Source organism: Carassius auratus, unplaced genomic scaffold, assembly GCF_003368295.1.
Source record: "Carassius auratus strain Wakin unplaced genomic scaffold, ASM336829v1 scaf_tig00023288, whole genome shotgun sequence".
Lineage (NCBI taxonomy): Eukaryota > Metazoa > Chordata > Actinopteri > Cypriniformes > Cyprinidae > Carassius > Carassius auratus.
The window spans coordinates 196,890-221,664 of record NW_020525257.1 but is presented as its reverse complement, the minus strand read 5'-3'; the positions used below and the strand labels follow the sequence as shown (position 1 = coordinate 221,664).

General features: G+C 37.8%; 1 protein-coding gene across 1 annotated transcript in view; it reads left to right on the top strand.

Moving 5' to 3' along the window:
* The window catches only part of LOC113077840 (NLR family CARD domain-containing protein 3-like), a 50,880-nt gene that overhangs the window by 8,780 nt on the left and 17,325 nt on the right, over nucleotides 1–24,775 (top strand). Inside the window, exon 6 of the mRNA XM_026250111.1 lies at nucleotides 22,978–23,148. Within this exon, the coding sequence (XP_026105896.1) occupies nucleotides 22,978–23,148 (171 nt within the window). The remainder of the gene's footprint in view (nucleotides 1–22,977; nucleotides 23,149–24,775) is intronic.

The following is a 24,775-nucleotide window of genomic DNA, read 5'->3' as shown; positions in this document are numbered from 1 at the left end:
GTTGATTTTCTTAGTATAGCTGTCGAGCCAATTTGCCACACCCTCTTCTGAATCCTATATCAGACGAAAATTTTCACCAGGTTTGACGCGTGTGCAAAGTTTCATGACTTTTTGAGCATGTTTAAGCCCTCAAAAATGCGATTCATTTTGGAGAAGCGGAAGAAGAAGAATAAAAAAAGAGCAGATACAATAGGGTCCTCACACCATCGGTGCATGGGCCCTAATAAACGGAGCAATTCCAAGAGGGTCCTCGCACCATCGGTGCTCGGGCCCTAATAAACAAAGCAGATACAAGAGGGTCCTCGCACCTCGGTGCTCGGGCCTTAATAAACGGAGCAATTCCAAGAGGGTCCTCACACCATCGGTGCTCGGGCCCTAATAAACAAAGCAGATGCAAGAGGGTCCTCGCACCTCGGTGCTCGGGCCCTAATAAACGGAGCAATTCCAAGAGGGTCCTCGCACCATCGGTGCTCGGGCCCTAATAATAATAATAATAATAATAATAAACAGAGCAATTCCAAGAGGGTCCTTGAACCATCGGTGCTTGGTCCCTAATAAGAAACAGAGCAGATACAATAGGGTCCTCACACCATCGGTGCTCGGGCCCTAATTACATGAGTTGTAAACAAATGTGATAGAGACTGCTTCCAATGAAGAGACTGTAAAGAAAGAACAAGTTAGATCAGATTACAGGTTCAGTTGGTGGAGTTGGGATTGGAGGAGGGAGTTAATTGCAAGCAGCGATGTAATGGGAGAGACGCTGAAGAATGGGAATTTAAATAGACCGCAGGTGATAGGTGTCAAGACTGGATTGGTACACGTCAGGAACAGCTGATTGTCGGCTGATGCAAGCGTGACTAACATGGCCTGACTGAACTAACGCAATGCTCAATTTCAATCAGGACCACTTCCGTCAAGTATATTTATGACAATTATATTGCATACAGTTAGTGTTGGCGGTATGGTTATGTTCTGGGCAACAATCCACAGGCCGGTCCATGCAGCCATGCGTGGACAGAGCGGGGAGAGCAGCAAGACAAACGCCCAAAACAACCATATGCCAAAACTCCCCAACACAACTGATGCAATTTGAATGGCCACCAATGAGAATGTTGCTTGATACTATATACACCCCTAGCAACAGCAGCAGCAGCGTAATACGACGACAGCTGTATATTATCCAATTTTATGTATCTACCATGCTGTAAAAATCACAAAGGGGGAAGTGTCACCCCAAGTTAAGCAATTGAGGATGTGCAACAAGCAGGTTCCTTAAAATGCTTAAATCTCATGCCAGTCCCGAGTACCCACAGAGCAGTACCGAATTCCTATCTCCAAACGTCCCAAGACTGGTCATACCTGCAAAACAAAAATACAGCTTCCGATTCTCTCTGGAAAAACCAAGCTCCTGGAGGCATGCTGTGGGCGGAGCTATAATACTGATGTTTTGTGTTGTTTCCATTAACATATTCACTTATGTGCCGATTTCTGACAAAATTCAGAAATCTGATGCAGTTGTACTTACCTGAATGGGGTCTTTTATCATGTTTTAATAGCAAACAATGTGCAAATCCAGCATCAACCTGGTCTTGTTTCTAAAACATACATCACTGAAATGACGAGAACACAAACACACTCGCTACACTCCATTGCTGCCCCGGAAAAGCAAACTGCATCCACGGTTCGTGTAATGCTAGGTTCTTTGAGAAGCTGAACATGGTGGTAAACTTTCCCCTCACATCCAAAACATGCTCATTTGGAGACATTCTCGAACAAATCCTATGCAGCGCTGCCAACGATTTCCTGATGAAGTGTGTTTATGGGCGAGGTCTCGCTCTCCTCTGGTTGACATGTGCGCAGGCGTGCATTCTCGAGAGAAATGCTCAGAAGGAGTCCCACCATCATCTACGTCATTAGATCCATGATTGAAAAAACTACTGAAACTTGTACCACCCAAAAGTACGATTTTCGGCACAGAAATTCTCCGTTCATCCAAATTGACCATGTTTAACACGAAAATCTATCTCTTTAACACTGAACGACTCTGAATCCATGAATCACCATTGTAGCCCCCCTTTTCGCAAATGTGTGATACCCACAACCCCTTGCTGCGGCATGAGGAGCATGTAATATGCATTAATGCTGTAAGTTGCATAATGAAGGGTGGTAGTCCAGCAGGGGAAGCATACACCCTTCGGAAACTTAGGATGACGTCCAGTCTGAATGAAAATGCTCCATATAAAACACCTCAGTCTGAATAAAATTGCCCAAACCGAAATGGTAATCTGTTGAGAGGGGTGGGAATGGGAATCTGATGTCAGCAATGATGTGCATTCAGTGATTAGTAGACACTGACATTACAGTAGAGATTGGGAAATAGTGGACGAAGAAGATAAAATTCACAATAATTATACAATATTATACAATGACACACATTAGAATGGAATCTGGAATCTCAGGACCAGAGCAGAAAGCTGGTGTAATAAGTGCAGCGCAATTTACTGCTTTTCAGCTTAGAAAAAACACCATGATAGTGAATAGCTCAATGAAAACATTTGACCTAAATTTGCACTGCGTTCATAAGCCGCCCCCTCATGATTCATTGTTTAACGAAACTGGGTGAGAAATCTTGTATTTTTCAATTTAAGTACAGAATTATTTTATTATTATGTTGGCTTGGCAACAAGCCAACATACTGTTATGCTATTTAAACTTATTTTTATTTTCTTTATTATTATTCTTCTGGGAAAAAAATTCTGAACGCTAATCCTCCTAGGGCTTTAAAGCCACAAGCCCCAAACTCGGCAGACACCTGCGGGATAGAGGGGTGGTGTGTGCTATATCTTTTCAGAGTGATCAGACTTAAAGTTTTTTTTTTTTTTTTTTTTAAATGTAAAAATTCATTACCCATAGACTTACATTGTCTGAGAAAAATTGCGCCCCTACAGTTGCAATGAGATTTAGGGGAGGAGAGCAGTCAGATGAGAGAAGAATCGCTGCTGCTCAGCTCAGGCTGTCTACACAGAGTTCACAACAAGCTAATTCATTCTTATTTAAGACCTTTTAAAAACGCGATTGCACGCAATCCACACGTTAGAACACACCAAGAGCTTAACTGAGATGTTTCTGAACTGTTTAAAGTAATAACATGATATATTCGCGGCAGCCAACTGCTCGCGAGCTGGCGATGTATTTCTCTGAACACTTGAAGTCCACAGAGAATTTACAGCCTTTCACATTAAAACACTGCAGCGAAACGGCACAAAACAATTAGAAGAATATATTATACACATGAAAATGAGTGTTTATATGTGCTTGTGAGATTTTCTCTGTCAGGCTGAATGTCACAGCGAGCTCGCGATGTATTTCTCTGAACACTTGAAGTCCACATTACAGCCTTTCACATTAAAACACGGCAGCGAAACTGCACAAAACAATTAGAATAATATATTATATGGTTTTAAAGTAGTTTTGGCCACTGTCACGCTGGTCTTAGCTGGTTTCTAACTGAATCATCATGCTGAACGTCACAGTGAGCTCGCGATGTATTTCTCTGAAGACTTGAAGTACACATTTACAGCCTTTCACATTAAAACACTGCAGCGAAACGGCACAAAACAATTAGAAGAATATATTATACACATGAAAATGAGTGTTTCAAATCGCAGTTTAAATAAACAGAAAAAAGAGCGAAAAGCGAAAGAGCTCAATTCAGCAGTGCGGTGTTCTGGTGTTCAGGGAGCAAGCAGAGACGCGTCTCAAAGTCTTCTTGCTTTTGTACCGACAACAAATACATACAAAATATGTCGAAATACCCATGTTGGAAAGTGTGTTCGAATAAGTATGTGGTTATGTCTTAAGTGAAAGTAAAGAGTAGCAAAAAAAAATCGGATGTGTATCATCATAATGGATGCGTTTGTCTCTTAAAGGGACCGGGCCTAATTTACTAGCACTGCTGTCAGTGTCTTTAATGTATGAAAATTAAAGTAAATCACTCACTGCTCTTGACTGAATTACCTTGTAGTACAAGAATTTATCCAAAGTCAATCCAAAAATCAGATAGAATTGTTTTACTAGTGGGTGCAGGCCACTAGTTCATTTATGTAAGTGAGTATGGCAAAATAGTGATCTGTGAAATATTATACCCACAAATTCTTCATACTGAAGGCTACCAGTGAAATTGATTTTAAAAAATAATAATTAAGGACCTGCCCATGTTTTGCTTAAATGTTTCTTTCTTTAATTGCTAATGCAACCTTTTCACACCACAGACTGAACCAAATTAAGCATTGCTTGCTTGGTAACTGTTCAACAAAGTATTGATAGTTGTGTAAATATTGTCATATTGACAGCTGTCTGAAGTTTTGGTTGATTCCATTACATATCTTTTTATCAAAGTTATCTGAAATTATCAAGATGAATTTGTTCTGAGTTATTGTCACATTTTATTACCAGTTTCTAAACTACAGCAAATAAACTGTGATCATGTGAGAAATGTTGAAGGTGTCTGAATACATTTTGGTTTGATTGTGTATTTTATCTTACAGTGAAGACTATGCAGTGCTATTTTAAATTAACAAAAACAAACTTAAAAAAATGTAAACATTATGTAAATAGCACAAATAAATAAATAGAATGAACAAACAGTACAAATTAAACAATTTTAAACAGTGTGTAATTGCATCATCTATACAAACCATTGTGCTTGGACCCCTTATGATCTCCTTGATTTAAAATGCATTGTTTCAGTTATCTTGTGTGTCGTTGCCCACAACGCAACGGTGGCAGGACTGTGAAATACATACACAAGAAAAATAGGCATGACTTATTTCACATCCAGCTAGACAACCCTGTCATAGCTGTTATCATAGCCCAGGCTTTTTATTAAAAAAAGAAAACAGCAAGGGAGCATGGAAAAAGACTGTTGCAGGTGTATTTTTTATGGCATTATTATTTGTATTTATTTTGCAGCGGGGCAACTCAATGTTGGGCACACAAGTACTGTGGCTCTTTTGCTCCATGGCCAAGATGGCCAAGCCAACATCAAAGTTAGTTCACTAACTTTTAATTCTAGTTATTATTATTATTATTCATTTATCATATTTTTTTTTTTCAGAATACAATTCATTTAAGAGCTGCATTACAGAAGGTCTTGGCTACGGCTATTTCCCCTTGCTGAAATGATATGCCTATTTTGGCGTTTTCCAGTTTACCTTTTCATGCAGTTAACATTTTGGATGTTTTTCAGTCAGCATCACTACAGAACCTTCAATGTTCTCATGTGTCACACGACATGACAATATCAATAATTCTGCGTCACATCTGACTGAATGAAGCGGTTTATCCAGTGTTCGAATTGTGTCAAAGCTGTTGGGAAAGTGATGAAGTCATGAAAATAAAGAAAACTCTTTGAATGAGAAGGTGTGTCCAAACTTTTGGTCTGTACTGTATTTGTATTTATTTATTTCATATAATAATATAATTTCCTTTACTTTAGCCCACTTGTGAATTTCATTTACTTTGAGATGTTTGAGAACATGTTTTTGCAGCTGAGCATTTACTATATGTACAATTAAATAAAAATCCATATACTTTGGACAGTGCACATGTATGCATTTTATTTCATTAAAAAAATGAATTTATCTTGAATGTAGTTACGTAAGTTGTCATAGATGGGTAAACTTCTATAGTGGTGAATGAGAGACTACATTAAATATATGTTTTGTCACAATAGTGTTTCTTACAAGAGGGAAAAAATAGAAAGAATTTGATACGATTACGATGATGATGACCATTAATCAATTTATTCAGTCTCTTGATTCACTATCAGTTCACATGAATAGGCCTACTGTACTTAGTTTTCTTGGGTTAAATTCAGTATTTTCTTGCATGAATTAATATTCACTTGTGTGTGCTTATACGAGTATCTTTTTAAAATGTATAATTTGAAAATCTAGTGTTGATCATGTCTAAATATTTATTCAAATGCAAAACTTAATAAATAAGCAGTTATGACCTGCAATACTCTTTTTAGCAACTAGACTAACGTTAGATACATGTATATTTACTAGAGTGGGTAAACAATGGCATTGCAAATGGAAAATATTATTTTATGGCCACAAAATGACTTTAATTTGCCTCTTTGCATTTAATTTAAAACCTATTTCTCCATTTAACCTTAAATACAACACTAATTTTATTAGGCTATACATAACAGGGCTCTGAACCGGTTCGGGGAACGAAAACGAAAACCGGAAACGAACAAAATTTTGACAGGACCAGAAACAGAAACGAAATCAAATTTTATAGTTCCGAACAGAATCGAAAAATTGAAATGGCCATTAACCGGTTAATAACGTTATTTTATAGTTCCATTTAATATTAAAAATTTGCTGTCAACCAATTCACGAATTCCAGCAGTACGGCATATGCAAATGTGCTGAAGCCAACGAGTGAAATGTCCGCTCAGCTGTGAACTCATCATAGGTAAATCGCAATGGTAATGCACCACCTTCAGGGCCGGATTAAGACCAAATTACGCCTGATGACGCAGCACAAAAATGGCCTATTTTTTTCTCAGCATTGGTGCATGTGCATTCGACACTCAAGCGCCAGCATGCTTAACCTTTCCTGCCCAACTGAGGACCGCGGCTGTCTTCTGATTATTCCCAACTCTGAGAAGATCTGCTCGTCGATGGCATTGGACATCATCATGCACAGATAGATGCGCAACCCAATTTCAACATTTTGAAACGTCCGAGAAAGATTTAACGATGACAAAAGCTTGTAAAAGCTCTGCTGATTCGTTCACAGTCACCGGTTTCTGAGTGCATGAATGCAGCAAACTGTATCAGCTAATTTTGACAGGTTAATAATCAGTTAAACGGTTTAAAAAGTCATTTATTTATTTTCAGTAAATTATCAAAATATTTAAAAAGGTTTGCTGTGTGGTTAATATACGCTAAGCATGTGTATATATATATTTATATATGTCTATTTCTGAATGAAATAATCTTTTTTTCTCTCTAAAAAAGTATAAGCCGATACAGGATGGCTGCCTCCATGACGTGCTCTGCATATGTTTTTGTGTTTTTGTTAGTTTGTCCTGTCTTTAGTTATATTCCTGCCATCAGTTTCACCAGGGATGAACTGCTGAACATTTGGCAGAACGCACCACAAGATGTTTTTCCGGATTTCAATTATTCAGACGTCTTAGTGAACGTTGTTATCGGAGGATCAGCGGCGCTGATCAAACGCTTCAGGACGCGCAGACGGGGGAAGCGAGCGGGAGCGCTCGTCAGACTCAGGAAGCGCGGATTTCGAACGCCGTTGCCTAGCATCCACCTGGCAAATCTCCGCTCTCTACCTAACAAAACGGACGAACTCCTTCTGCTTTCTCGGACAAATAAGGATTTCACACACTCTGCTGCTCTGTGTTTCACGGAAACCTGGCTGAATGACACCATAACGGACAGCGCGCTCCACCTGCCGGACTTTCAGCCGTTTAGAGCGGATCGCGAAGCAGAATCAACGGGGAAATCGCGTGGCGGCGGGACATGCTTTTACATTAATGAACGGTGGTGTACAGATGTAACTGTGTTAAAGAAGACGTGCTGCTCAAATCTCGAAACACTCTTCATTAACTGCAAGCCATTCTATTCGCCGCAGGAGTTTCACCCGATCATTCTGGTGAGTGTTTACATTCCTCCACAAGCGCAAGTAAGCCTGGCTTTACAGAAACTCGCTGATCAGATCACAGACACAGAACAACAACACCCGGACTCTGTTTTAATAATTCTCGAGGACTTTAATAAAGCCAATCCCAAGCATGTTACATGTCCCACCAAAGACAGTAATATATTGGATCACTGTTACACCACAATAAAGGATACATATCACTCTGTTCCACGAGCGGCTTTGGTACGTTCTGATCACCTTCTGGTTCATCTTATACCGTCCTACAGGCAGAAACTAAAATCAGCTAAACCTGTATCAAGGACTGTAAAAAGATGGACTAATGAAGCAGAGCAGGATTTACAATCTTGTTTTGACCTCACTGATTGGAGTGTTTTTGAAGCTGCTGCCACCGATCTGGATGAACTCACAGAGACCGTAACATCATATATCAGTTTCTGTGTGGATATGTGTATTCCTCCTACAAAGACTCAACTAAATTACAACAATGACAAACCGTGGTTCTCTGCAAAACTCAGACAGCTCCGTCATGCCAAAAAGATGCTTACGTGAAGGGGGACAATGTCTTGTATAAACAGGCTAAATACACACTGGAAAAGGAGATCAAAGTGGCAAAGAGGAATTATTCTGAAAAAATAAGGACTCAGTTCACTTCCAACGACTCCGCATCAGTGTGGAAAAGTCTGAAAGAGATTACCAACTACAAGACACCACCCCCCAGCACTGTGGAGAATCAACGACTTGTAGACGATCCGAACGAGTTTTACTGCAGGTTTGAAAGAACACCCATCACCTGCCCTGAACGCCTCCCCACACAACCATTCACACTATTCACAACTCCTGCAACCAGCCCTGAATGCCTCTCCAAACAACCGTTCACACCATTAACAGCTCCTGCAAACCATCCTGAACACCTCTCCAATCAAGCACTCTCACCATTCACACCTCCTGCATCCCCCCTCTCCACCACACCTGCAATTCAGATCAGCGAGGATGCGGTGTGCCAGGTCTTCCGGAAGCAGAAAAGGAAAAAAGCACCAGGCCCAGATTGTGTTACACCAGCCTGTCTGAAATACTGTGCTGACCAGCTGGCCCCCATCTTCACACAGATCTTCAACAGATCGCTGGAGCTGTGCGAAGTCCCTTCATGCTTCAGACGCTCCACCATCATCCCCATCCCTAAGAAACCCAAAATTACAGGACTAAATGACTACAGGCCTGTGGCTCTAACGTCTGTAGTCATGAAGTCATTTGAAAAACTGGTGCTGGCCCACCTGAAGGACATCACAGGGCCCTTGCTGGATACTCTTCAGTTTGCCTGAAGAGCAAACAGGTCTGTGGACGATGCATTATGTTCTGCAACACCTGGACAGACCGGGGACTTATGTGAGGATCCTGTTTGTGGACTTCAGCTCGGCCTTTAACACGATCATCCCAAACCTCCTCCTGCCCAAACTAAATCAGCTCTCCGTGCCGACCTCCATCTGTCAGTGGATCAACAGCTTCCTGACAGACAGGCAGCAGCTAGTGAGGTTGGGAAAATACACATCCAGCACCCGTACAATCAGCACCGGAGCTCCCCAGGGCTGTGTTCTCTCCCCACTGCTCTTCTCCCTGTACACTAATGATTGCGCATCTAAGGACCCCTCTGTCAAGCTCCTGAAGTTTGCAGACGACACCACACTCATCGGCCTCATTCAGGACGATGACGAGTCTGCTTACAGACAGGAAGTTAAAGAGCTGGCTGTCTGGTGCACTCTCAACAACCTGGAGCTGAACACACTCAAAAGAGTGGAGATGATCGTGGACTTCAGGAGAAACCCCCCTGCACTCCCCCCACTCACCATCATGAACAGCACTGTGACTGCAGTGGAGTCATTCAGGTTCCTGGGCACCACTATCTCTCAGGACCTGAAGTGGGACATTCACATTGACTCCATTGTGAAAAAGGCCCAGCAGAGGTTGTACTTCCTTCGCCAGCTGAGGAAGTTTAACCTGCCACAGGAGCTGCTGAAACAGTTCTACTCCACCATCATTGAATCCATCCTCTGCACTTCAGTAACTGTCTGGTTCAGCTCAGCTTCTAAATCTGACCTCAGAAGACTACAGAGGGTGGTCCGGACTGCTGAGAGAATCATCGGTACAACCCTCTCTTCTATTCAAGAACTGTACTTGTCCAGAGTGAGAAAAAGGGCTGGTAAAATCACTCTGGACCCCTCACATCCAGCACACTCCCTCTTTGAACTGTTGCCATCTGGTCGACGCTACAGAGCACTGAGCACTAGAACGACCAGACACAGGACCAGTTTCTTCCCTCAGGCAATCCATCTTATGAACAGCTGATAATAACTGCGAACACACTACACTTTATATTTATATACACATACACTTATTTATCTAACACACATACTTAGGATACACTTAAATTTTGCACATAATATACATGTACATACATAACTGCATTTTGTAATATACCTGCCTACAATTGTCAATTTGTATATTGTCATTCACTATCTACTTATTTGTATTTTTTATTCTTTTATTATGTGTTTTATGTTCTGTCGCTGTCATTCTGTTGTACTGCAGAGCTTCTGTCACGAAAACAAACTCATCGTATGTGTAAACATACCTGGCAATAAAGCTCATTCTGATTCTTCTGATTCTGATTTTGTGTTGAATGATGCCCAACGTTGGTTTGAGTTTCGTTTTGGCGTAAATTAATTAGTTTTGGTTTGTCGTTAATATGCTATTGCTTCTTATATTTTTAATTCCTGTTCTTTTCTAAATACTGTTAATTGAAATGATTTGTTGTGGAGTGAGGGGAAAATAGCCTAGCGGAGCTTCTCAAATTTACCGTAAGCTGAAAATTTTTTTATTTGCTGTATTAACCTCAAAGTAATTCTAAGAATAAAATTTGGAGTCTGACTTTTGGACGCAAATACAGCGTTACTTATTATACAATAACTATTATTCTATATTCTTTGCACTGTGACATTACTGACTAGGGATGTTAATTTCGTTATTTTTCCTAACCAACAACCGTTAACCGACAAGATTATTTTAAATAATAATAACTGAAAGTACAAACGCTATAAAAATAAATAACATTTTAGCATCCAGATATGTCGGGAACATGGAAACATTTGGATTCTTGCCGAATGAGAGCTGTAGGCATCAGCTATACCTTTAATTTGTTTTTGGATTGACGTTTTTATAGCCTATAACTTTAGAGGATTTGCTTTGGAGATAAACTAATAACTGTTTTTATAATGTTTTAAACATTTTAGTTTAGACTAGTTACAGGCATTTTAGCCTTCATTATTTCGGAAGTAATAAGGCTAATAAAATGCGATGTGAGTCGTGACTTAAGTTTTTTTTTTTTTTTTCACTCTCAAAATGCAATCTTACGCAAGTGTATTTTTTTTTTTTTTTACAATGCAGCAAACATTTTTAAATATCTTAAAAATAGTTTGATGTCTTTAAAGTGTTGATAGATTTTTTTTTTTTTTTAAGTATCTTACATTTGGCCAAAATCTAGAGAAGATGATGCTGTATTGGCTGTGAATAAGCGTTAGATCTCTATTTTTTTCCTTTTGAGTAAAGAAAACACTATACTTTATTATTATTGTATTATTATTATTATTATTAGGCAAATTATAGGCAAATATTTATTTTTTTTGAAAAAATAACGTTATTAACCGGTTTTTCCTTCCACCCGAACCGGTTTCGGAACGGTAATAATATCAGAGGAACGCATAACAGAAACGTTAAAATATTGATTCTGCTCGGAGTGAACCGATTGAATTTTTTTTTTCGTTTTCAAGCCTTGATACATAATAACGGAAAATAGGATACAATTCATAACAAAAATGGTTGATCTGCATGTTTGTCTTCGGCGTAATAATCAATGCATGTGTGTCTCATGCACAATTTGTGAGAGCTAGCAACCCTGCTTTGTCATCGTTGACACAAAAAAGCCTTCACATGAAGAACATGTTCACCAGTAATAATGTCCTTAATTAAATTGACACTGTTTTTGAGCAGTTAGGCCCTGTGTCCACCAAAGCGTTTTTAGCCAGCTGAAAAAGCCCACCTGTGAACGCTTGAGAGCTGCGTTTTTTCAGTTGAGATGCTTTGGTTGCTATGATACAGAACAACCGCTAAACTGTTAATTGTATTTGATTTGGTAGATAATTTGTTTCTGATTTAAATGATCTAGATGCTCAGAAACCAGCAATATTAATTTCTATTCCATTTTTCTCGTTGTTGCACTTGTTGACACGTCGTTGTAACAAAATGACAGTTGTGACAGTTGTTCGGTGTGGAATTTGGCCCGCCGCTCCTGCACTGTGATTGGTCAGCTGACTAGAAAGTGACAGTGATGAGCGCAGTGTTTTATTTAAAGTTGAACATTCTTCAACTCTCGGCGTGAGAGAAAAAACGCTCCCAAACGCTCAGCGTTCGGCACACTCCTGGCATTTTAAAAAACGTGGCGCTCCCATTGAGAGCATCTGAAAAAATACGCTAGCTGTAGGGAAAAACGCTTTGGTGGACACGCGGCCTTAAGGTTACTAGATTTAAAATGATTTGTTTAATTGAGAATGGGTGCAATCCTATCTTTTTTTCTCAGAATTACGTTAGATGGCTAATTTACAACTAACAATCCGATAGTGAGCTAGCATCATAAGATAAAAAAAACAACTATTGACAGACCAAGATTAAAATAAGTGACTGTCCGATTGTAAGATAAACACTTATTCAGTATAAGTAAATGAGGTGTACCAAACAATCATAAAACAAATAAATATTATCTTTCCGTCATTGTGAGGTAAAATAATGAGGAACGATCACTCTGTCAGCCAATCACACAGCGACATCGCGCCCGCAGTCTGTAAATTCCTTCAGAAAACAGCGTGTGGCACATTTGAGCGTATTTTCAGATGCACATCTAATTTGAAGTAGCTTTTTATGGGAGCGGCAGCACAATACTTTGATAAACAATAGATAAGGCTATGTAAAATATTGTTTCTATTTTAGTTTTAATGAAAAACCAGGGGACCCCCCCAAGGTAATTTTTTGGGGCCTTATGGGGGGTCCCGCACCCCCCCAGCCCCCCTCAGTTCGGACACTGGGTTTATCACTTTACATTGTTGCGCAAACGCAGTGCGGGAGACTCTGCTCTTGCGTGCAGCTGGCGGATGCAGTGTGTAGCGCCGCTTCACACTTTTTTTTTGCAGTTTGGTGTAATTTAGAAACGGTGCCTAATGTGGGAGAGGTTTCCCTCGCTTTGGCGATCAGCTCTCAGCTCAACTCACTGATGTGCTCCCGATGGCATTTGAGCAGAGTTCTCTAGCTGCAGCAGACACGCGCACTCAGTAGATGATGGGCGGGGAAATGTGAAATGACAGAACTGATAATGCACCAATTACAACAAATAATCACCAGTTTCACAACTGTAGGGCACATCATTAAAGGAAACGATTCATGATGGTAAATTACAGACTTTGCGAAGCAACAAAACAAGTGGGTATACTTGCGTATTGCCCCGACTACACCACTGGTATGGTACGATAGTATGGAAGCATATGGGTAGCAATATTCAATTTGGAATGTAATATGCAAAATGACAATGCAATATGTAAAATGGCAATGCATTTCTGTATTTACATTTACATTTTCCAATACATTTGTGCAACGTTTGGTTCAAAATGAAAATGAAAATTAAATTACATAATTTTCATTTGCCATTTCATACACTAGTTTTCATATGTAAAATGAATACTAATTTTAACGCTTTATAAGTTGCAAAATTAAAATGAAAATGTATTACAGAAATTATTAGATATGTGTAACATGTTCAAGCAAAAACTGTGGCAAAATTATCATTCAAATGCTATTTTTCTTAATTGCATTAACACTCAGCCAAGACACTAACAATTGCATTTTCATTCAGTATCCCGCAATGATTGTAGCGAAATTCAATGTGCACATAAAAAATGCATTCCGTTCACTGCGTGAACAAGGCGTGGCTTGCAGAAGGTCAAGAGACTCAAGACTCAAGAGGATTCAAGTGAGAGAACATGGACAAGACAGTTGGTCCGTGTACGTTTTGATCATTTCGGTTTATGGCTTCAATATTTCATTCGCACTTGTGGGCGGAGCTGAAATGCTGCTTTGATCTGATTGGTTGAATCGCTCCACCTTCAGCTTGATCTTTTCATTCTTTCAGGCAGAATAAGAGTCAGTGTGAGTGTGGCACTGTAATGTCTGAAACCACCACTCATAATACTGTATTTGAATCCGTTGTAGCTGGACACATAATTCAGAGCAATTGCATGCTCTAGCTGCTTATTGCTCCAGGTGTATGAACACAGATGTATAAATGCTGCTGCAAATATGCTTAATATTCGTTCCTGCTACCAATGCAAAACCATGTTACCGCAAGGCAACATACACCGCGATATGGATTAAAAGAACATTCACTTATCTTAGACGCGGATTTCACATGTTCTGAACCGATGCGATGGAAGAAACGCTGAAGAATGGGAATTTAAATAGACCGCAGGTGATAGGTGTCAAGACTGGATTGGTACACGTCAGGAACAGCTGACTGTCTGCTGATGCAAGCGTGACTAACGTGGCCTGACTGAACTAACGAGATGCTCAATTAAAATAAAAAAATAAATAAGAAAAAAAAGATAAACTAGGTTAGTGGATAATTCAGCAGCTAATGTTATTCAAAGTGCACAATAATTTTATAAATCTAAATATATAGTGAAAAAACATTATTTAGTGGAAAACAAATAAAAGTGTAGCACTAAATCTGGTAAAATGTTGCACGTTGCTTTTTGTGTTGTTATAAAATCCATTTATGAAAAACAATATATTTATATATAAACACATACTATAAAACGTAAAGACATTTTAGCGCATTATACGTATATTCAACAACATAAGACAGAATAAATACATTGCAGCACAAAGCACTTACAGAGAGGGGCGGGTCTACGTGGTGCCCCCCTATAAGATGTCTTGTGATTGGTTCATTTTATGGCCAATCATTTTATAGACTCTACTGAAGTTCGCGATTCAACGCTCGTCGCGGACTTGGACTTTTACTTTATCAAGTGTGGGAAGTCGAGACTAGTGATGGGAAGTTCGGATCATTATACCTTATTATCCTTTTTCGAGTCATTTCGTTCATTTTAGCTAAATGTAATTAAAATGTTACGTGTTACTTCCCCAACACATCTAGTACTTACGCAAAAATTGATCACACTACAAACAATACAAAACTAAAATGCGATAAGATACAGAAAAGATTAATTAATTCTTTACCTGGGTATTCAGTCTGTGATTAACTCACCTCTTGTCTGACAAGTCTTCGGGTTCAAATCATTCCTTAATCACGTGATCCATGCGCTATTTCTGACATTTCTTTTACTGTTTCTTGAGGATCTGTGGTTTGCTATTATTTTATAAATAAAACCTTGTTTTAAATAAAATATTGATTAATTTGTCTTTGACTGTCTATCAGTAAATAAACACTAGGCTATATAATATAATAATCCAAGTATTTATAGCCTAGTTTAATTTTTAATCCAATTTTGAGTTTGCTGGTATAATGATTGCTTTTCCTAGGCAGACTTGACATATTGGTCTAATATATGTATAAGATGCTTGCTCGAAAAGGACTTAATGACATAAATTAAAAGCAAATAACATTTTAAATTCTAAACAAGTAACACTACAGTTCTATAGTCTAATCTGAAGGGTGAACTCAAAAGACATAAATCATACAACAAGGTAATTTTTGAAGATTAGAATCCACTGTAAAAAAAAAAAAAAAACATTCAAAGTGATGTCGCCGTAATAGAGACGACTCTATACTCTTCTTCCCTAGTCACATTAAATATTTGTTCGTTCAAGAACGACACATCACAAGACACCAAACAAAGAGCTGGAAGGTAACCTTTATGTATGGTTAATATGTTTGTATGGTTTTCTCAGATCAATGTTTTTACCCCGTCAATCAACGAGAAATCAACCGCGTTGGTCGTGGTTGATTTCAATAGAATGTTCAGTCAAGGTTTAATAAAACACAATAAAAGTAAAATACGCTGGGCGCTATCAAACAATAAACAGTCATGGTGATTTTCATATTTTGTATCAGTTTATTTCGTGACAGTGACAGTGACCCAGCATGCCCCCCCCCACTGAAAATGTTCTAGACATGCCCCTGCTTACATTAAGTGACTTACAATTGCTACACATGTCAGAGGTCGCACTCCTCTGGAGCAACTAGGGGTTGAGTATCTTGCTCACATCGCATTGGTGTTTCACAGTGGATTCGAACCCGGGTCTCTCACACCAAAGGCATGTGTCTTATCCACTGCGCCAACACCACCACCACAGAATGATGCACTTGAAGCAGTCGATGTACACAGCACTTCACATTAAAAAGTTCAAATCACAAAGGAAAGAGATACTGATTTGAAGTGTATTATATCTGTGCAACAGTTGATTTTCTTTTAACAGATTTAAATTTCAGTTAGTGTGCAGCTTAAAAACATTTATAGTCTTTTCTTCTCACATGTTTTGTTCTAACAGACATCCGGTATCAAGTAACATGATTTAGAAACAACAATAAACTCCAGCAAGATAAAGTTATTTTATGCAAAACCATAGACATTTATCTACAATCAAGTCTAATAATGGGAACACTGGATGATCTTTGAGAGAGTTTTACCGAGCTGACTGTAGTAACTGAATGTGATCAGGGTTTGAATGATGAATGATGACTGACAGCCGCAGCGGAGAAAAGAGTTTGTGTGAAAATTAAGGACTTATATTCAACTGTACCTCACATTAAGCTATCATATGTCTTCAGAACACTTGGAATATAGTGCATGAAAACTTTATTGTGCAGATTAACAGTAACACAGAATATATGAACAATATTGGATTTGGACAGGCCCTGTTAAAAGATTTCTAACACAGGGGTCTTTAAATACTGCATGTTAGATGTAGATTTTTTTATGATCATGTCTCTGACGTCAATTAATAATGGATTCCCAGCTAAACTGATCTGATCTGAGAGAGTGAAGAGTGTCATTGTTCTCTACAGGTTGAGAGATTGTGGTGTCACAGATGAAGGTTGTTCTGCTCTGACTTCAGCTCTGAGATCAAACCCCTCACACCTGAGAGAACTGGATCTGTCTCTGAATAAACTAAGAGATTCAGTGAAGCTGCTTTCTGATGTACTACAGGATCCTCACTGTAAACTGGAGATACTGGGGTAAGATCATACTGTATATGACTTGCACATGTTATGTGGTGCAGTGTTTTCCAGCGTTTTTTTTTTTTTTTTTTGGCCGTGACAGATTTGATAAATAAAAAATCCCAGTGCACACCACTAAGCACTAAAAAAAGGTTTCCCCCCAATAATTAAACAATCAGATACTTGCACTTAACATTTTCAAAAAATAAATAAATGAATAAATCATGCTCAAATGGTGTCAGCAGTGTTTTTGAGGAGTGAATGTCGGAGGTAATCGTCTGTCATTAGAATGAGCAGTTAATCTAAGGCAGTGAATTAATTGCATTACATTTTCATCTATTTACAGGTTATAAAGTTTATTGTAACTATATGGACACTCAGGTTTTCCTGTTGTTTAAGTTTGGCCAAAGTCTCATTTTTTAAAAGATTAAGTGCTATGCACAGGATATTTAAAACTTACAAAAGTGTATTGGCTACAACTAGACGACAAATGCTAAGACTCTTCTCTGCTCTTTAAACACAAATACATTAGTCTTTATAGACCGTTTTTCTTGAGTAAAGGAAACGCTGAACTTATTCAAACATCAGTTCTTGATTAATGTTGCATTGTGAAGAAGTAGACGTCTGTCTTCAAACTGTGTTTCACAACACTTTATTCTGAATGGAGTTATGAGGTTTAGTCACAAGCTCTTTCGAATGCTTTTCATTGGTTACATATTTGTAAAACCCTCAAACAGACATAATGATGATGATTAATAGCACTTATTTAAAATATGTAATGGAGTTAGGCTATTAAGTTTGTGATCATTTTCCATGACACACCTGATAATATGTCACAGCACAGCATATTGATTTGAGCTCTAAGTTTGTCCTTTATCTTTAATAATGTATTCACAGCTAATCTGATCTGATCTGAGAGAGTGAAGAGTGTGTCATTGTTCTCTACAGGTTGAGTGGTTGTTGCATCACAGATGAAGGTTGTTCTGCTCTGACTTCAGCTCTGAGATCAAACCCCTCACACCTGAGACAACTAGATCTGTCTCTGAATAAACTAAGAGACTCAGTGAAGCTGCTTTCTGATGTACTACAGGATCCATGCTGTAAACTGGAGAAACTGTGGTAAGATCATATATGACTCTCATATGAAACACATTTAAAGTAAAAAATTAAGGGTTCAGCCTCAGTTTTTAGTATTAAAGCATTGTAAAAGTCATTGGTTCTGATGTTCACTGTAGTTTATATGTACAGTAGAGTATGTCTGCATTTGTTACAGAAACAATTACATGAATACCATCAAGTGAAAAATCCAACTGAAGATAAACAAAATGTAATCTTAATAACACAGAACGGTTTCAAGTTGTCACGAACAGAAACTGTCTGTATGCATTTCTGTCAACTTCATTCACTGCACAATGAACTAGAGATGCTTCAATCTGTCTTTTTTGTCTCCAACACTGATTCTGACACCGGGGTTCAGTATTATCTGATACAGATCCTGATCTGACACCAGTGCAGTTTTTATTCTTTTAAATCCATGTAGAATTTTTAATAATTCATTATAAAGAAAAATAAAATAAAAAAAATAAATGAGAAAAAAAGATAAACTAGGTTAGTGGATAATTCAGCAGCTAATGTTATTAAAAAATCAATGCACAATAATTGTATAAATCTAAATATATAGTGAAAAAACATTATTTAGTGGAAAACAAATAAAAGTGTAGCACTAAATCTGGTAAAATGTTGCACGTTGCTTTTTGTGTTGATATAAAATCCATTTATGAAAAACTAAATATTTATATATAAACACATACCATAAAATGTAAAGACATTTTATCGCATTATACGTATATTCAACAACATATGATGGATAGGACAGAACAAATACATTGCAGCACAAAGCACTTACAGAATGATGCACTTGAAGCAGTCGATGTACGCAGCACTTCACATTAAACAGATCAGAGCACAAAGGAAAGAGATATTGATGTGAAGTGTATTATATCTGAGCAACAATTGATTTTCTTTTAACAGATTTAAATTTCAATTACTGTGCACCTTACAAACTATTTATAGTATTTTCTTCTCCCATGTTCTGTTCTAACAGACATCCGGTATCAAGTAACATGATTTAGAAAAAACAATAAACTCCAGCAAGATAAAGTTATTTTATGCAAAACCATAGACATTTATCTACAATCAAGTCTAATAATGGGAACACTGAATGATCTTTGAGAGGGTTTTACCGAGCTGACTGTAGTAACTGAATGTGATCAGGGTTTGAATGATGAATGATGACTGACAGCCGCAGCGGAGAAAAGAGTTTGTGTGAAAATTAAGGACTTATATTAAACTGTATCTCACATTAAGCTATCATATGTCTTCAGAACACTTGGAATATAGTGCATGAAAACTTTATTGTGCAGATTAACAGTAACACAGAATAGTATATGAACAATATCGGATTTGGACAGGCCCTGTTAAAAGATTTCTAACACAGGGGTCTTTAAATACTGCATGTTAGATGTAGATTTTTATGATCATGTCTTGTATCTGACGTCAATTAATAATGGATTCCCAGCTAAACTGATCTGATCTGAGAGAGTGAAGAGTGTGTCATTGTTCTCTACAGGTTGAGTAAGTGTGGTGTCACAGATGAAGGTTGTGCTGCTCTGGCTTCAGCTCTGAGATCAAACCCCTCACACCTGAGAGAACTGGATCTGTCTCACAATAAACTAAGAGATTCAGTGAAGCTGCTTTCTGATGTACTACAGGATCCTCGCTGTAAACTGGAGATACTGGGGTAAGATCTCTCTGATAGTCACATGTCAGTAAAACACCCTTTAATTTCAGTTTTAAGAATAAAATCAGCAATGTTCAGCAAACACACTATATTTCAGCAGAATTGACTCTGATTAAGTTAATTTCATTCATTTCCATTACATCACATGCTTTGCTTATGATAGTTTAATCAATAATGAACCAGTGTTAATTTTGACAGCAAATTCGGATTTAGTCTTAGTCTTAGTCTTTTGAATAACACACCATTTAGTTTTAGTCACATTTTAGTCATCTGAAATGTTTTAGTCTTAGTCTAGTTTTAGTCGACTAAATATCATAAGAGTTTTAGTCTTAGTCTAGTCTAGTTTTTTTAGTAGAACAAAGTCAACTTAGTTGACTTGACTAAATGTTTCCATCAGTCTGTTATGGAATGGTATTTATAAAATAAACATAAGGCCTGTTCTCATTGAAAAATATACATGCTCTCTGAAAAAGATATGCATTCGTCCTGAATGATATGCAATGCATATGACATTCTTTCAAGATGAAGTACAGTAGTATTGAAATAGACAACCACCTATATTATATTTGTATTGTATGTTCATTCTATTTCTTTATTTGTGCTATTTACACAAAGTTTACATTTTTTTAAGTTTGTTTTTGTTCATTTAAAATAGCACTGCATAGTCTTCACTGTAAAATAAAATACACAATCAAACCAAAATGTATTCAGACCCCTTCAACGTTTCTTACAATATCACAGTTTATTTGCTGTAGTTTAGAAATTGGTAATAAAATATGACAATAACTCGGGGTTAAACTGTGTCAGAACAACAAATTCATCTTGATAATGTCTGATGCAATGCTTAATTTGGTTCAGTCTGTGGTGTGAAAAGGTTGCATTAGCAATTAAAGAAAGAAACACTTAAGCAAAACATGCTAGGTCCCTAATAATTTTTTGTGTTTTTTTTGTATTTTTTTGTCACTAGTAAAACAATATAATCTATTCTATCTGATTTTTGGATTGACTTTGGATAAATTCTTGTTAAAACTACAAAGTAATTCAATCAAGAGTAGTGAGTGATTTACTTTCATTTTCATACATTAAAGACACTGACAGCAGAGCTAGTAAATTAGGCGCGGTCACTTTAAGAGACAAATGCATCCATTATAAAGATATGCATCCGATTTCTTCCCAACTCTTTACTTTCACTGAAGACATAACTGCAGACTTTTTCGAACACACTTTCCAAGACGGGTATTTCGACATATTTAGTATGTATTTGTTGTCGGTACAAAAGCAAGAAGACTTTGAGACGCGTCTCTGCTTGCTCCCTGAACACCAGAACACCGCGCTGTTGAATTGAGCTCTTTCACTTTTCGCTCTTTTTCTTATGTTTATTTAAAATGCGATTTTAAGAGCTCGGTTCAGTGTTGCGCGAGTAACCAGCTGCTCAGTTCAACTTTCCCGCATCGCGGGGCTGAAGCCAACTTGATGTGTTGAATGCTCGGAGCACGTTATAAAACGTATTCTTAAAATACACATTTCTGTTTTAATAAATGCTCATATTAAAACATAGCATTACACATAAGTAGGTACAAAAATAATTAGTGATACATTTACGACCCCATAAAAATTTGGGTCGCAATGGCATTTCAAAAGGTCACAGTTTAGTTCCCTGTGTAAACAACTTAACTGTTATGAAAACGTCCTCGAAACTGTGCGAATTTCTGCAAACTCATCTTTGTTCTCTTTTCTGTGTAACTGCTGCTGCTTTGTTTAGCTGTTGCGCTTGCATTTGCCGCGGCTTTTTAAAAGGCTCGGCTGCTTCTGCATAGATCAACCTACCCTCAAAGATTCGCTCTGATTGGATCTCTTCTCCATTCGTCCCGCCCATATATTTTCGTCTCATTTTTATTCGTTGACTAAAGTGTCAGTTATATTTCGACACGTTTTTCGTCATCATATCTGACTTTTTATTTAGTTTTTATTTAGTTTTCGTCCGTGAAAAAGGTTAGTTGACGAATATTTTTCGTCATAGTCTTCGTCAACGAAATTAACACTGTAATGAACTTTCAGATAACATGTAAAAGAGTAATCCAGAGTCTCTGTGACTTACTGTAGGATGAATATCTCAGAGGTTTAGAGTTGAACAGACAAGAGTCTGAATGTGTTTAGTTTTAACTCAGTATTACAGTAATCAATGACTGAATGAAAGTTATAATCACTTCAGTGTTCAGCATTATCATTGATAAAAGACCCTCAAGACCTGTAAAACCACACACAGTATTTTTATTTTATATATTTATTTGCTGCTCTATCAGCAGGTTCATGTTCCTCTTATATCAGGGAGAGGTAAACACAGTCCTAGAGGGACACACCTGCAGATTTAGCTCCAACCCCAATTAAACACAGCTGAACACAGGGCCGGATCATGACGCGGACCGATTTAAAGTCCTCCTCGGTTGAAATCATGTTCCGGGGAGAGCAGTGTTTCGTCTGGGTCTCCCTCTGCTCTAGTGTCCTGTTCACCTGTGTGTTAATCCAGTCTTTCTGAACACAATAATCAGTGTCTTCAGGATCTCTAGAAAGTTACAGCAGGTGAGTTTAATCAGGGTTGAAGCTAAACTCTGTGATCCCCAGGGACCGATCACATCCCTTGTCCATTACTGTCTTATTTCCAGACAAAAGCCTTATTTAAGAAAAGAAAGTTCATCAAAGTAGAAAATAAACTCCAAAGACAATAAATCTGGAGGTAAACAGGTGATGAGTCAGATGAAAAGTTAATTAACATGATCTTGTGTAGGCAATAGTTCTTACTTTGGACCTTGAGAATCTCTATTGAGTTCAACACATTTCTATTCAGTTTTAATCTGCCAGATGAGACCAAACATGACACAATTCTGTGTTTGATCACAAGAGTTAATAAATGAGATGTAATGGTTACACATGGCTCCTGTGAAGCAAATTTATCCAGACAGATCGATCGTTATATCTCTATGAAACAATATCTCACATTCAGCTCTGTGTGTCTGTTCAGTCCTGAAGCACATGACAGTTTCAAACAGCAGCATTGAGCATCAACATGCAGAAATCTCATTCTGTCAGCAGCAGTATGTGACAATGCTTGTCATTATATCTCCTCTCCTGCTCTGAGACCAGAGTCAATAACAAACTACACACACTTTAACTACAATTAACACTGTGTCATTGTTCTCTACAGGTTGTATAATTGTGGTGTCACAGATAAAGGTTGTGCTGCTCTGACTTCAGCTCTGAGATCAAACCCCTCACACCTGAGAGAACTGGATCTGTCTGGGAATAAACTAAGAGATACAGTGAAGCTGCTTTCTGATGTACTACAGGATCCTCACTGTAAACTGGAGAAACTGGGGTAAGATCACATATGACTCTCACATGAAGAATGTTCATGAAGTTAATATGAAGTGTTTAACATCCGCTTTTTAGTATTAAAATAAACAGCATTTCAAAAGTCATTGGTTCTGATGTTCACTGTAGTTTATATGTACATTAAAGGATATCTGCATTTGTTTACAGAAACAATTACATGAATACCATTGAGTGAAAAATCCAACTGAAGATAAACAAAATACAATCTTAACTAGATAAAAAAGCTTGTGAAGACAAACTTTAAGTTGGCTTGAGAAAGCCTGACCAGAAAGTTTGAAAAGTTTGAAAATGTGAAAATTTTGAAAAGTTTAAAAAGATTTAAAAGTTTAAGAAGTTTAAAAAAACAGTGATTAACATATTGCTAGCATTACAAGCAAGTGACAATTGACTATGTGACCATGTCATTAGCATGATTAGCAAAGTTGCTAGCATTATGCTAGCTTGATTAGCAAGTGACTAGCATGTACTTACCATGATTAGCAAGGTATATAGCATGTTGCTAGCATAATTAACAAGTGACTAGCCATGTCGCTAGCATGATTAGCATGTTGCTAGCATGTTGTAAGCATGTTTCTAGCATGACTAGCATGCGACTAGCATGTTGCTAGAATGATAAGCATGTTGCTAGCATGATTTAAGCATGATTAGCATGTTGTTAGCATGTTTCTAGCATGATTAGCATGCGACTAGCATGTTGCTAGTATGATTTTAGCATGATTAGCATGTTGCTAGAATGTTGCTAGCTTGTTTCTAGCATGACTAGCATGCGACTTGCAAGTTGCTAGCATGATTTTAGCATGATTAGCATGTTGTTAACATTTTGCTAACATGATTTTAGCATGATTAGCGTGTTGCTATCATGTTTCTAGCATGATTATCATGTTCTAGCAATGTTATTAGCATGACTAGCATGTGACTAGCATGTTGCTAGCATGATTTTACCATGATTAGCATGTTGCTAGCATGTTTCTAGCATGATTAGCATATTGCTAGCATGTCGCTAGCATTGTTTCTGGCATGATTAGCATGTTGCTAGCATGGTTCTAGGATGACTAGCAAGCGACTAACAGGTTGCTAGTTTGATTAGCATGTTGTTAGCATGATTAACATGTTGTTAGCATTTTTCTAGCATGACTAGCATGCAACTAGCATGTTGCTAGCATGATTAGCATCTTTCTAGCATGTTTCTACCATGACTAGCATGCGACTAGCATGTTGCTAGAATGTTTTTACCATGATTAGCATGATCTAGCATGACTAGCATGCGACTACCAAGTTGCTAGTTTAATTAGCATGTTGCTAGCATGATTTTAGCATGATTAACATGTTAACATGTTTCTAGCATAACTAGCATGCGACTAGTATGTTGCTAGCATGATTTTAGTATGATTAGCATGTTGTTAGCATTTTTTCTAGCATGATTAGCATGTTTCTAACATGACTAGCATGCGACTAGCATGTTGCTAGCATGTTTCTAGCATGATTAGCATGTTGTTAGCATGTTTCTAGCATGACTAGCATGCGACTAGCATGTTGCTAGCATTATTTTAGCATGATTAACATATTATTAGGATAGACAGACAGAACGACAGAAAGATAGATAGATAGAT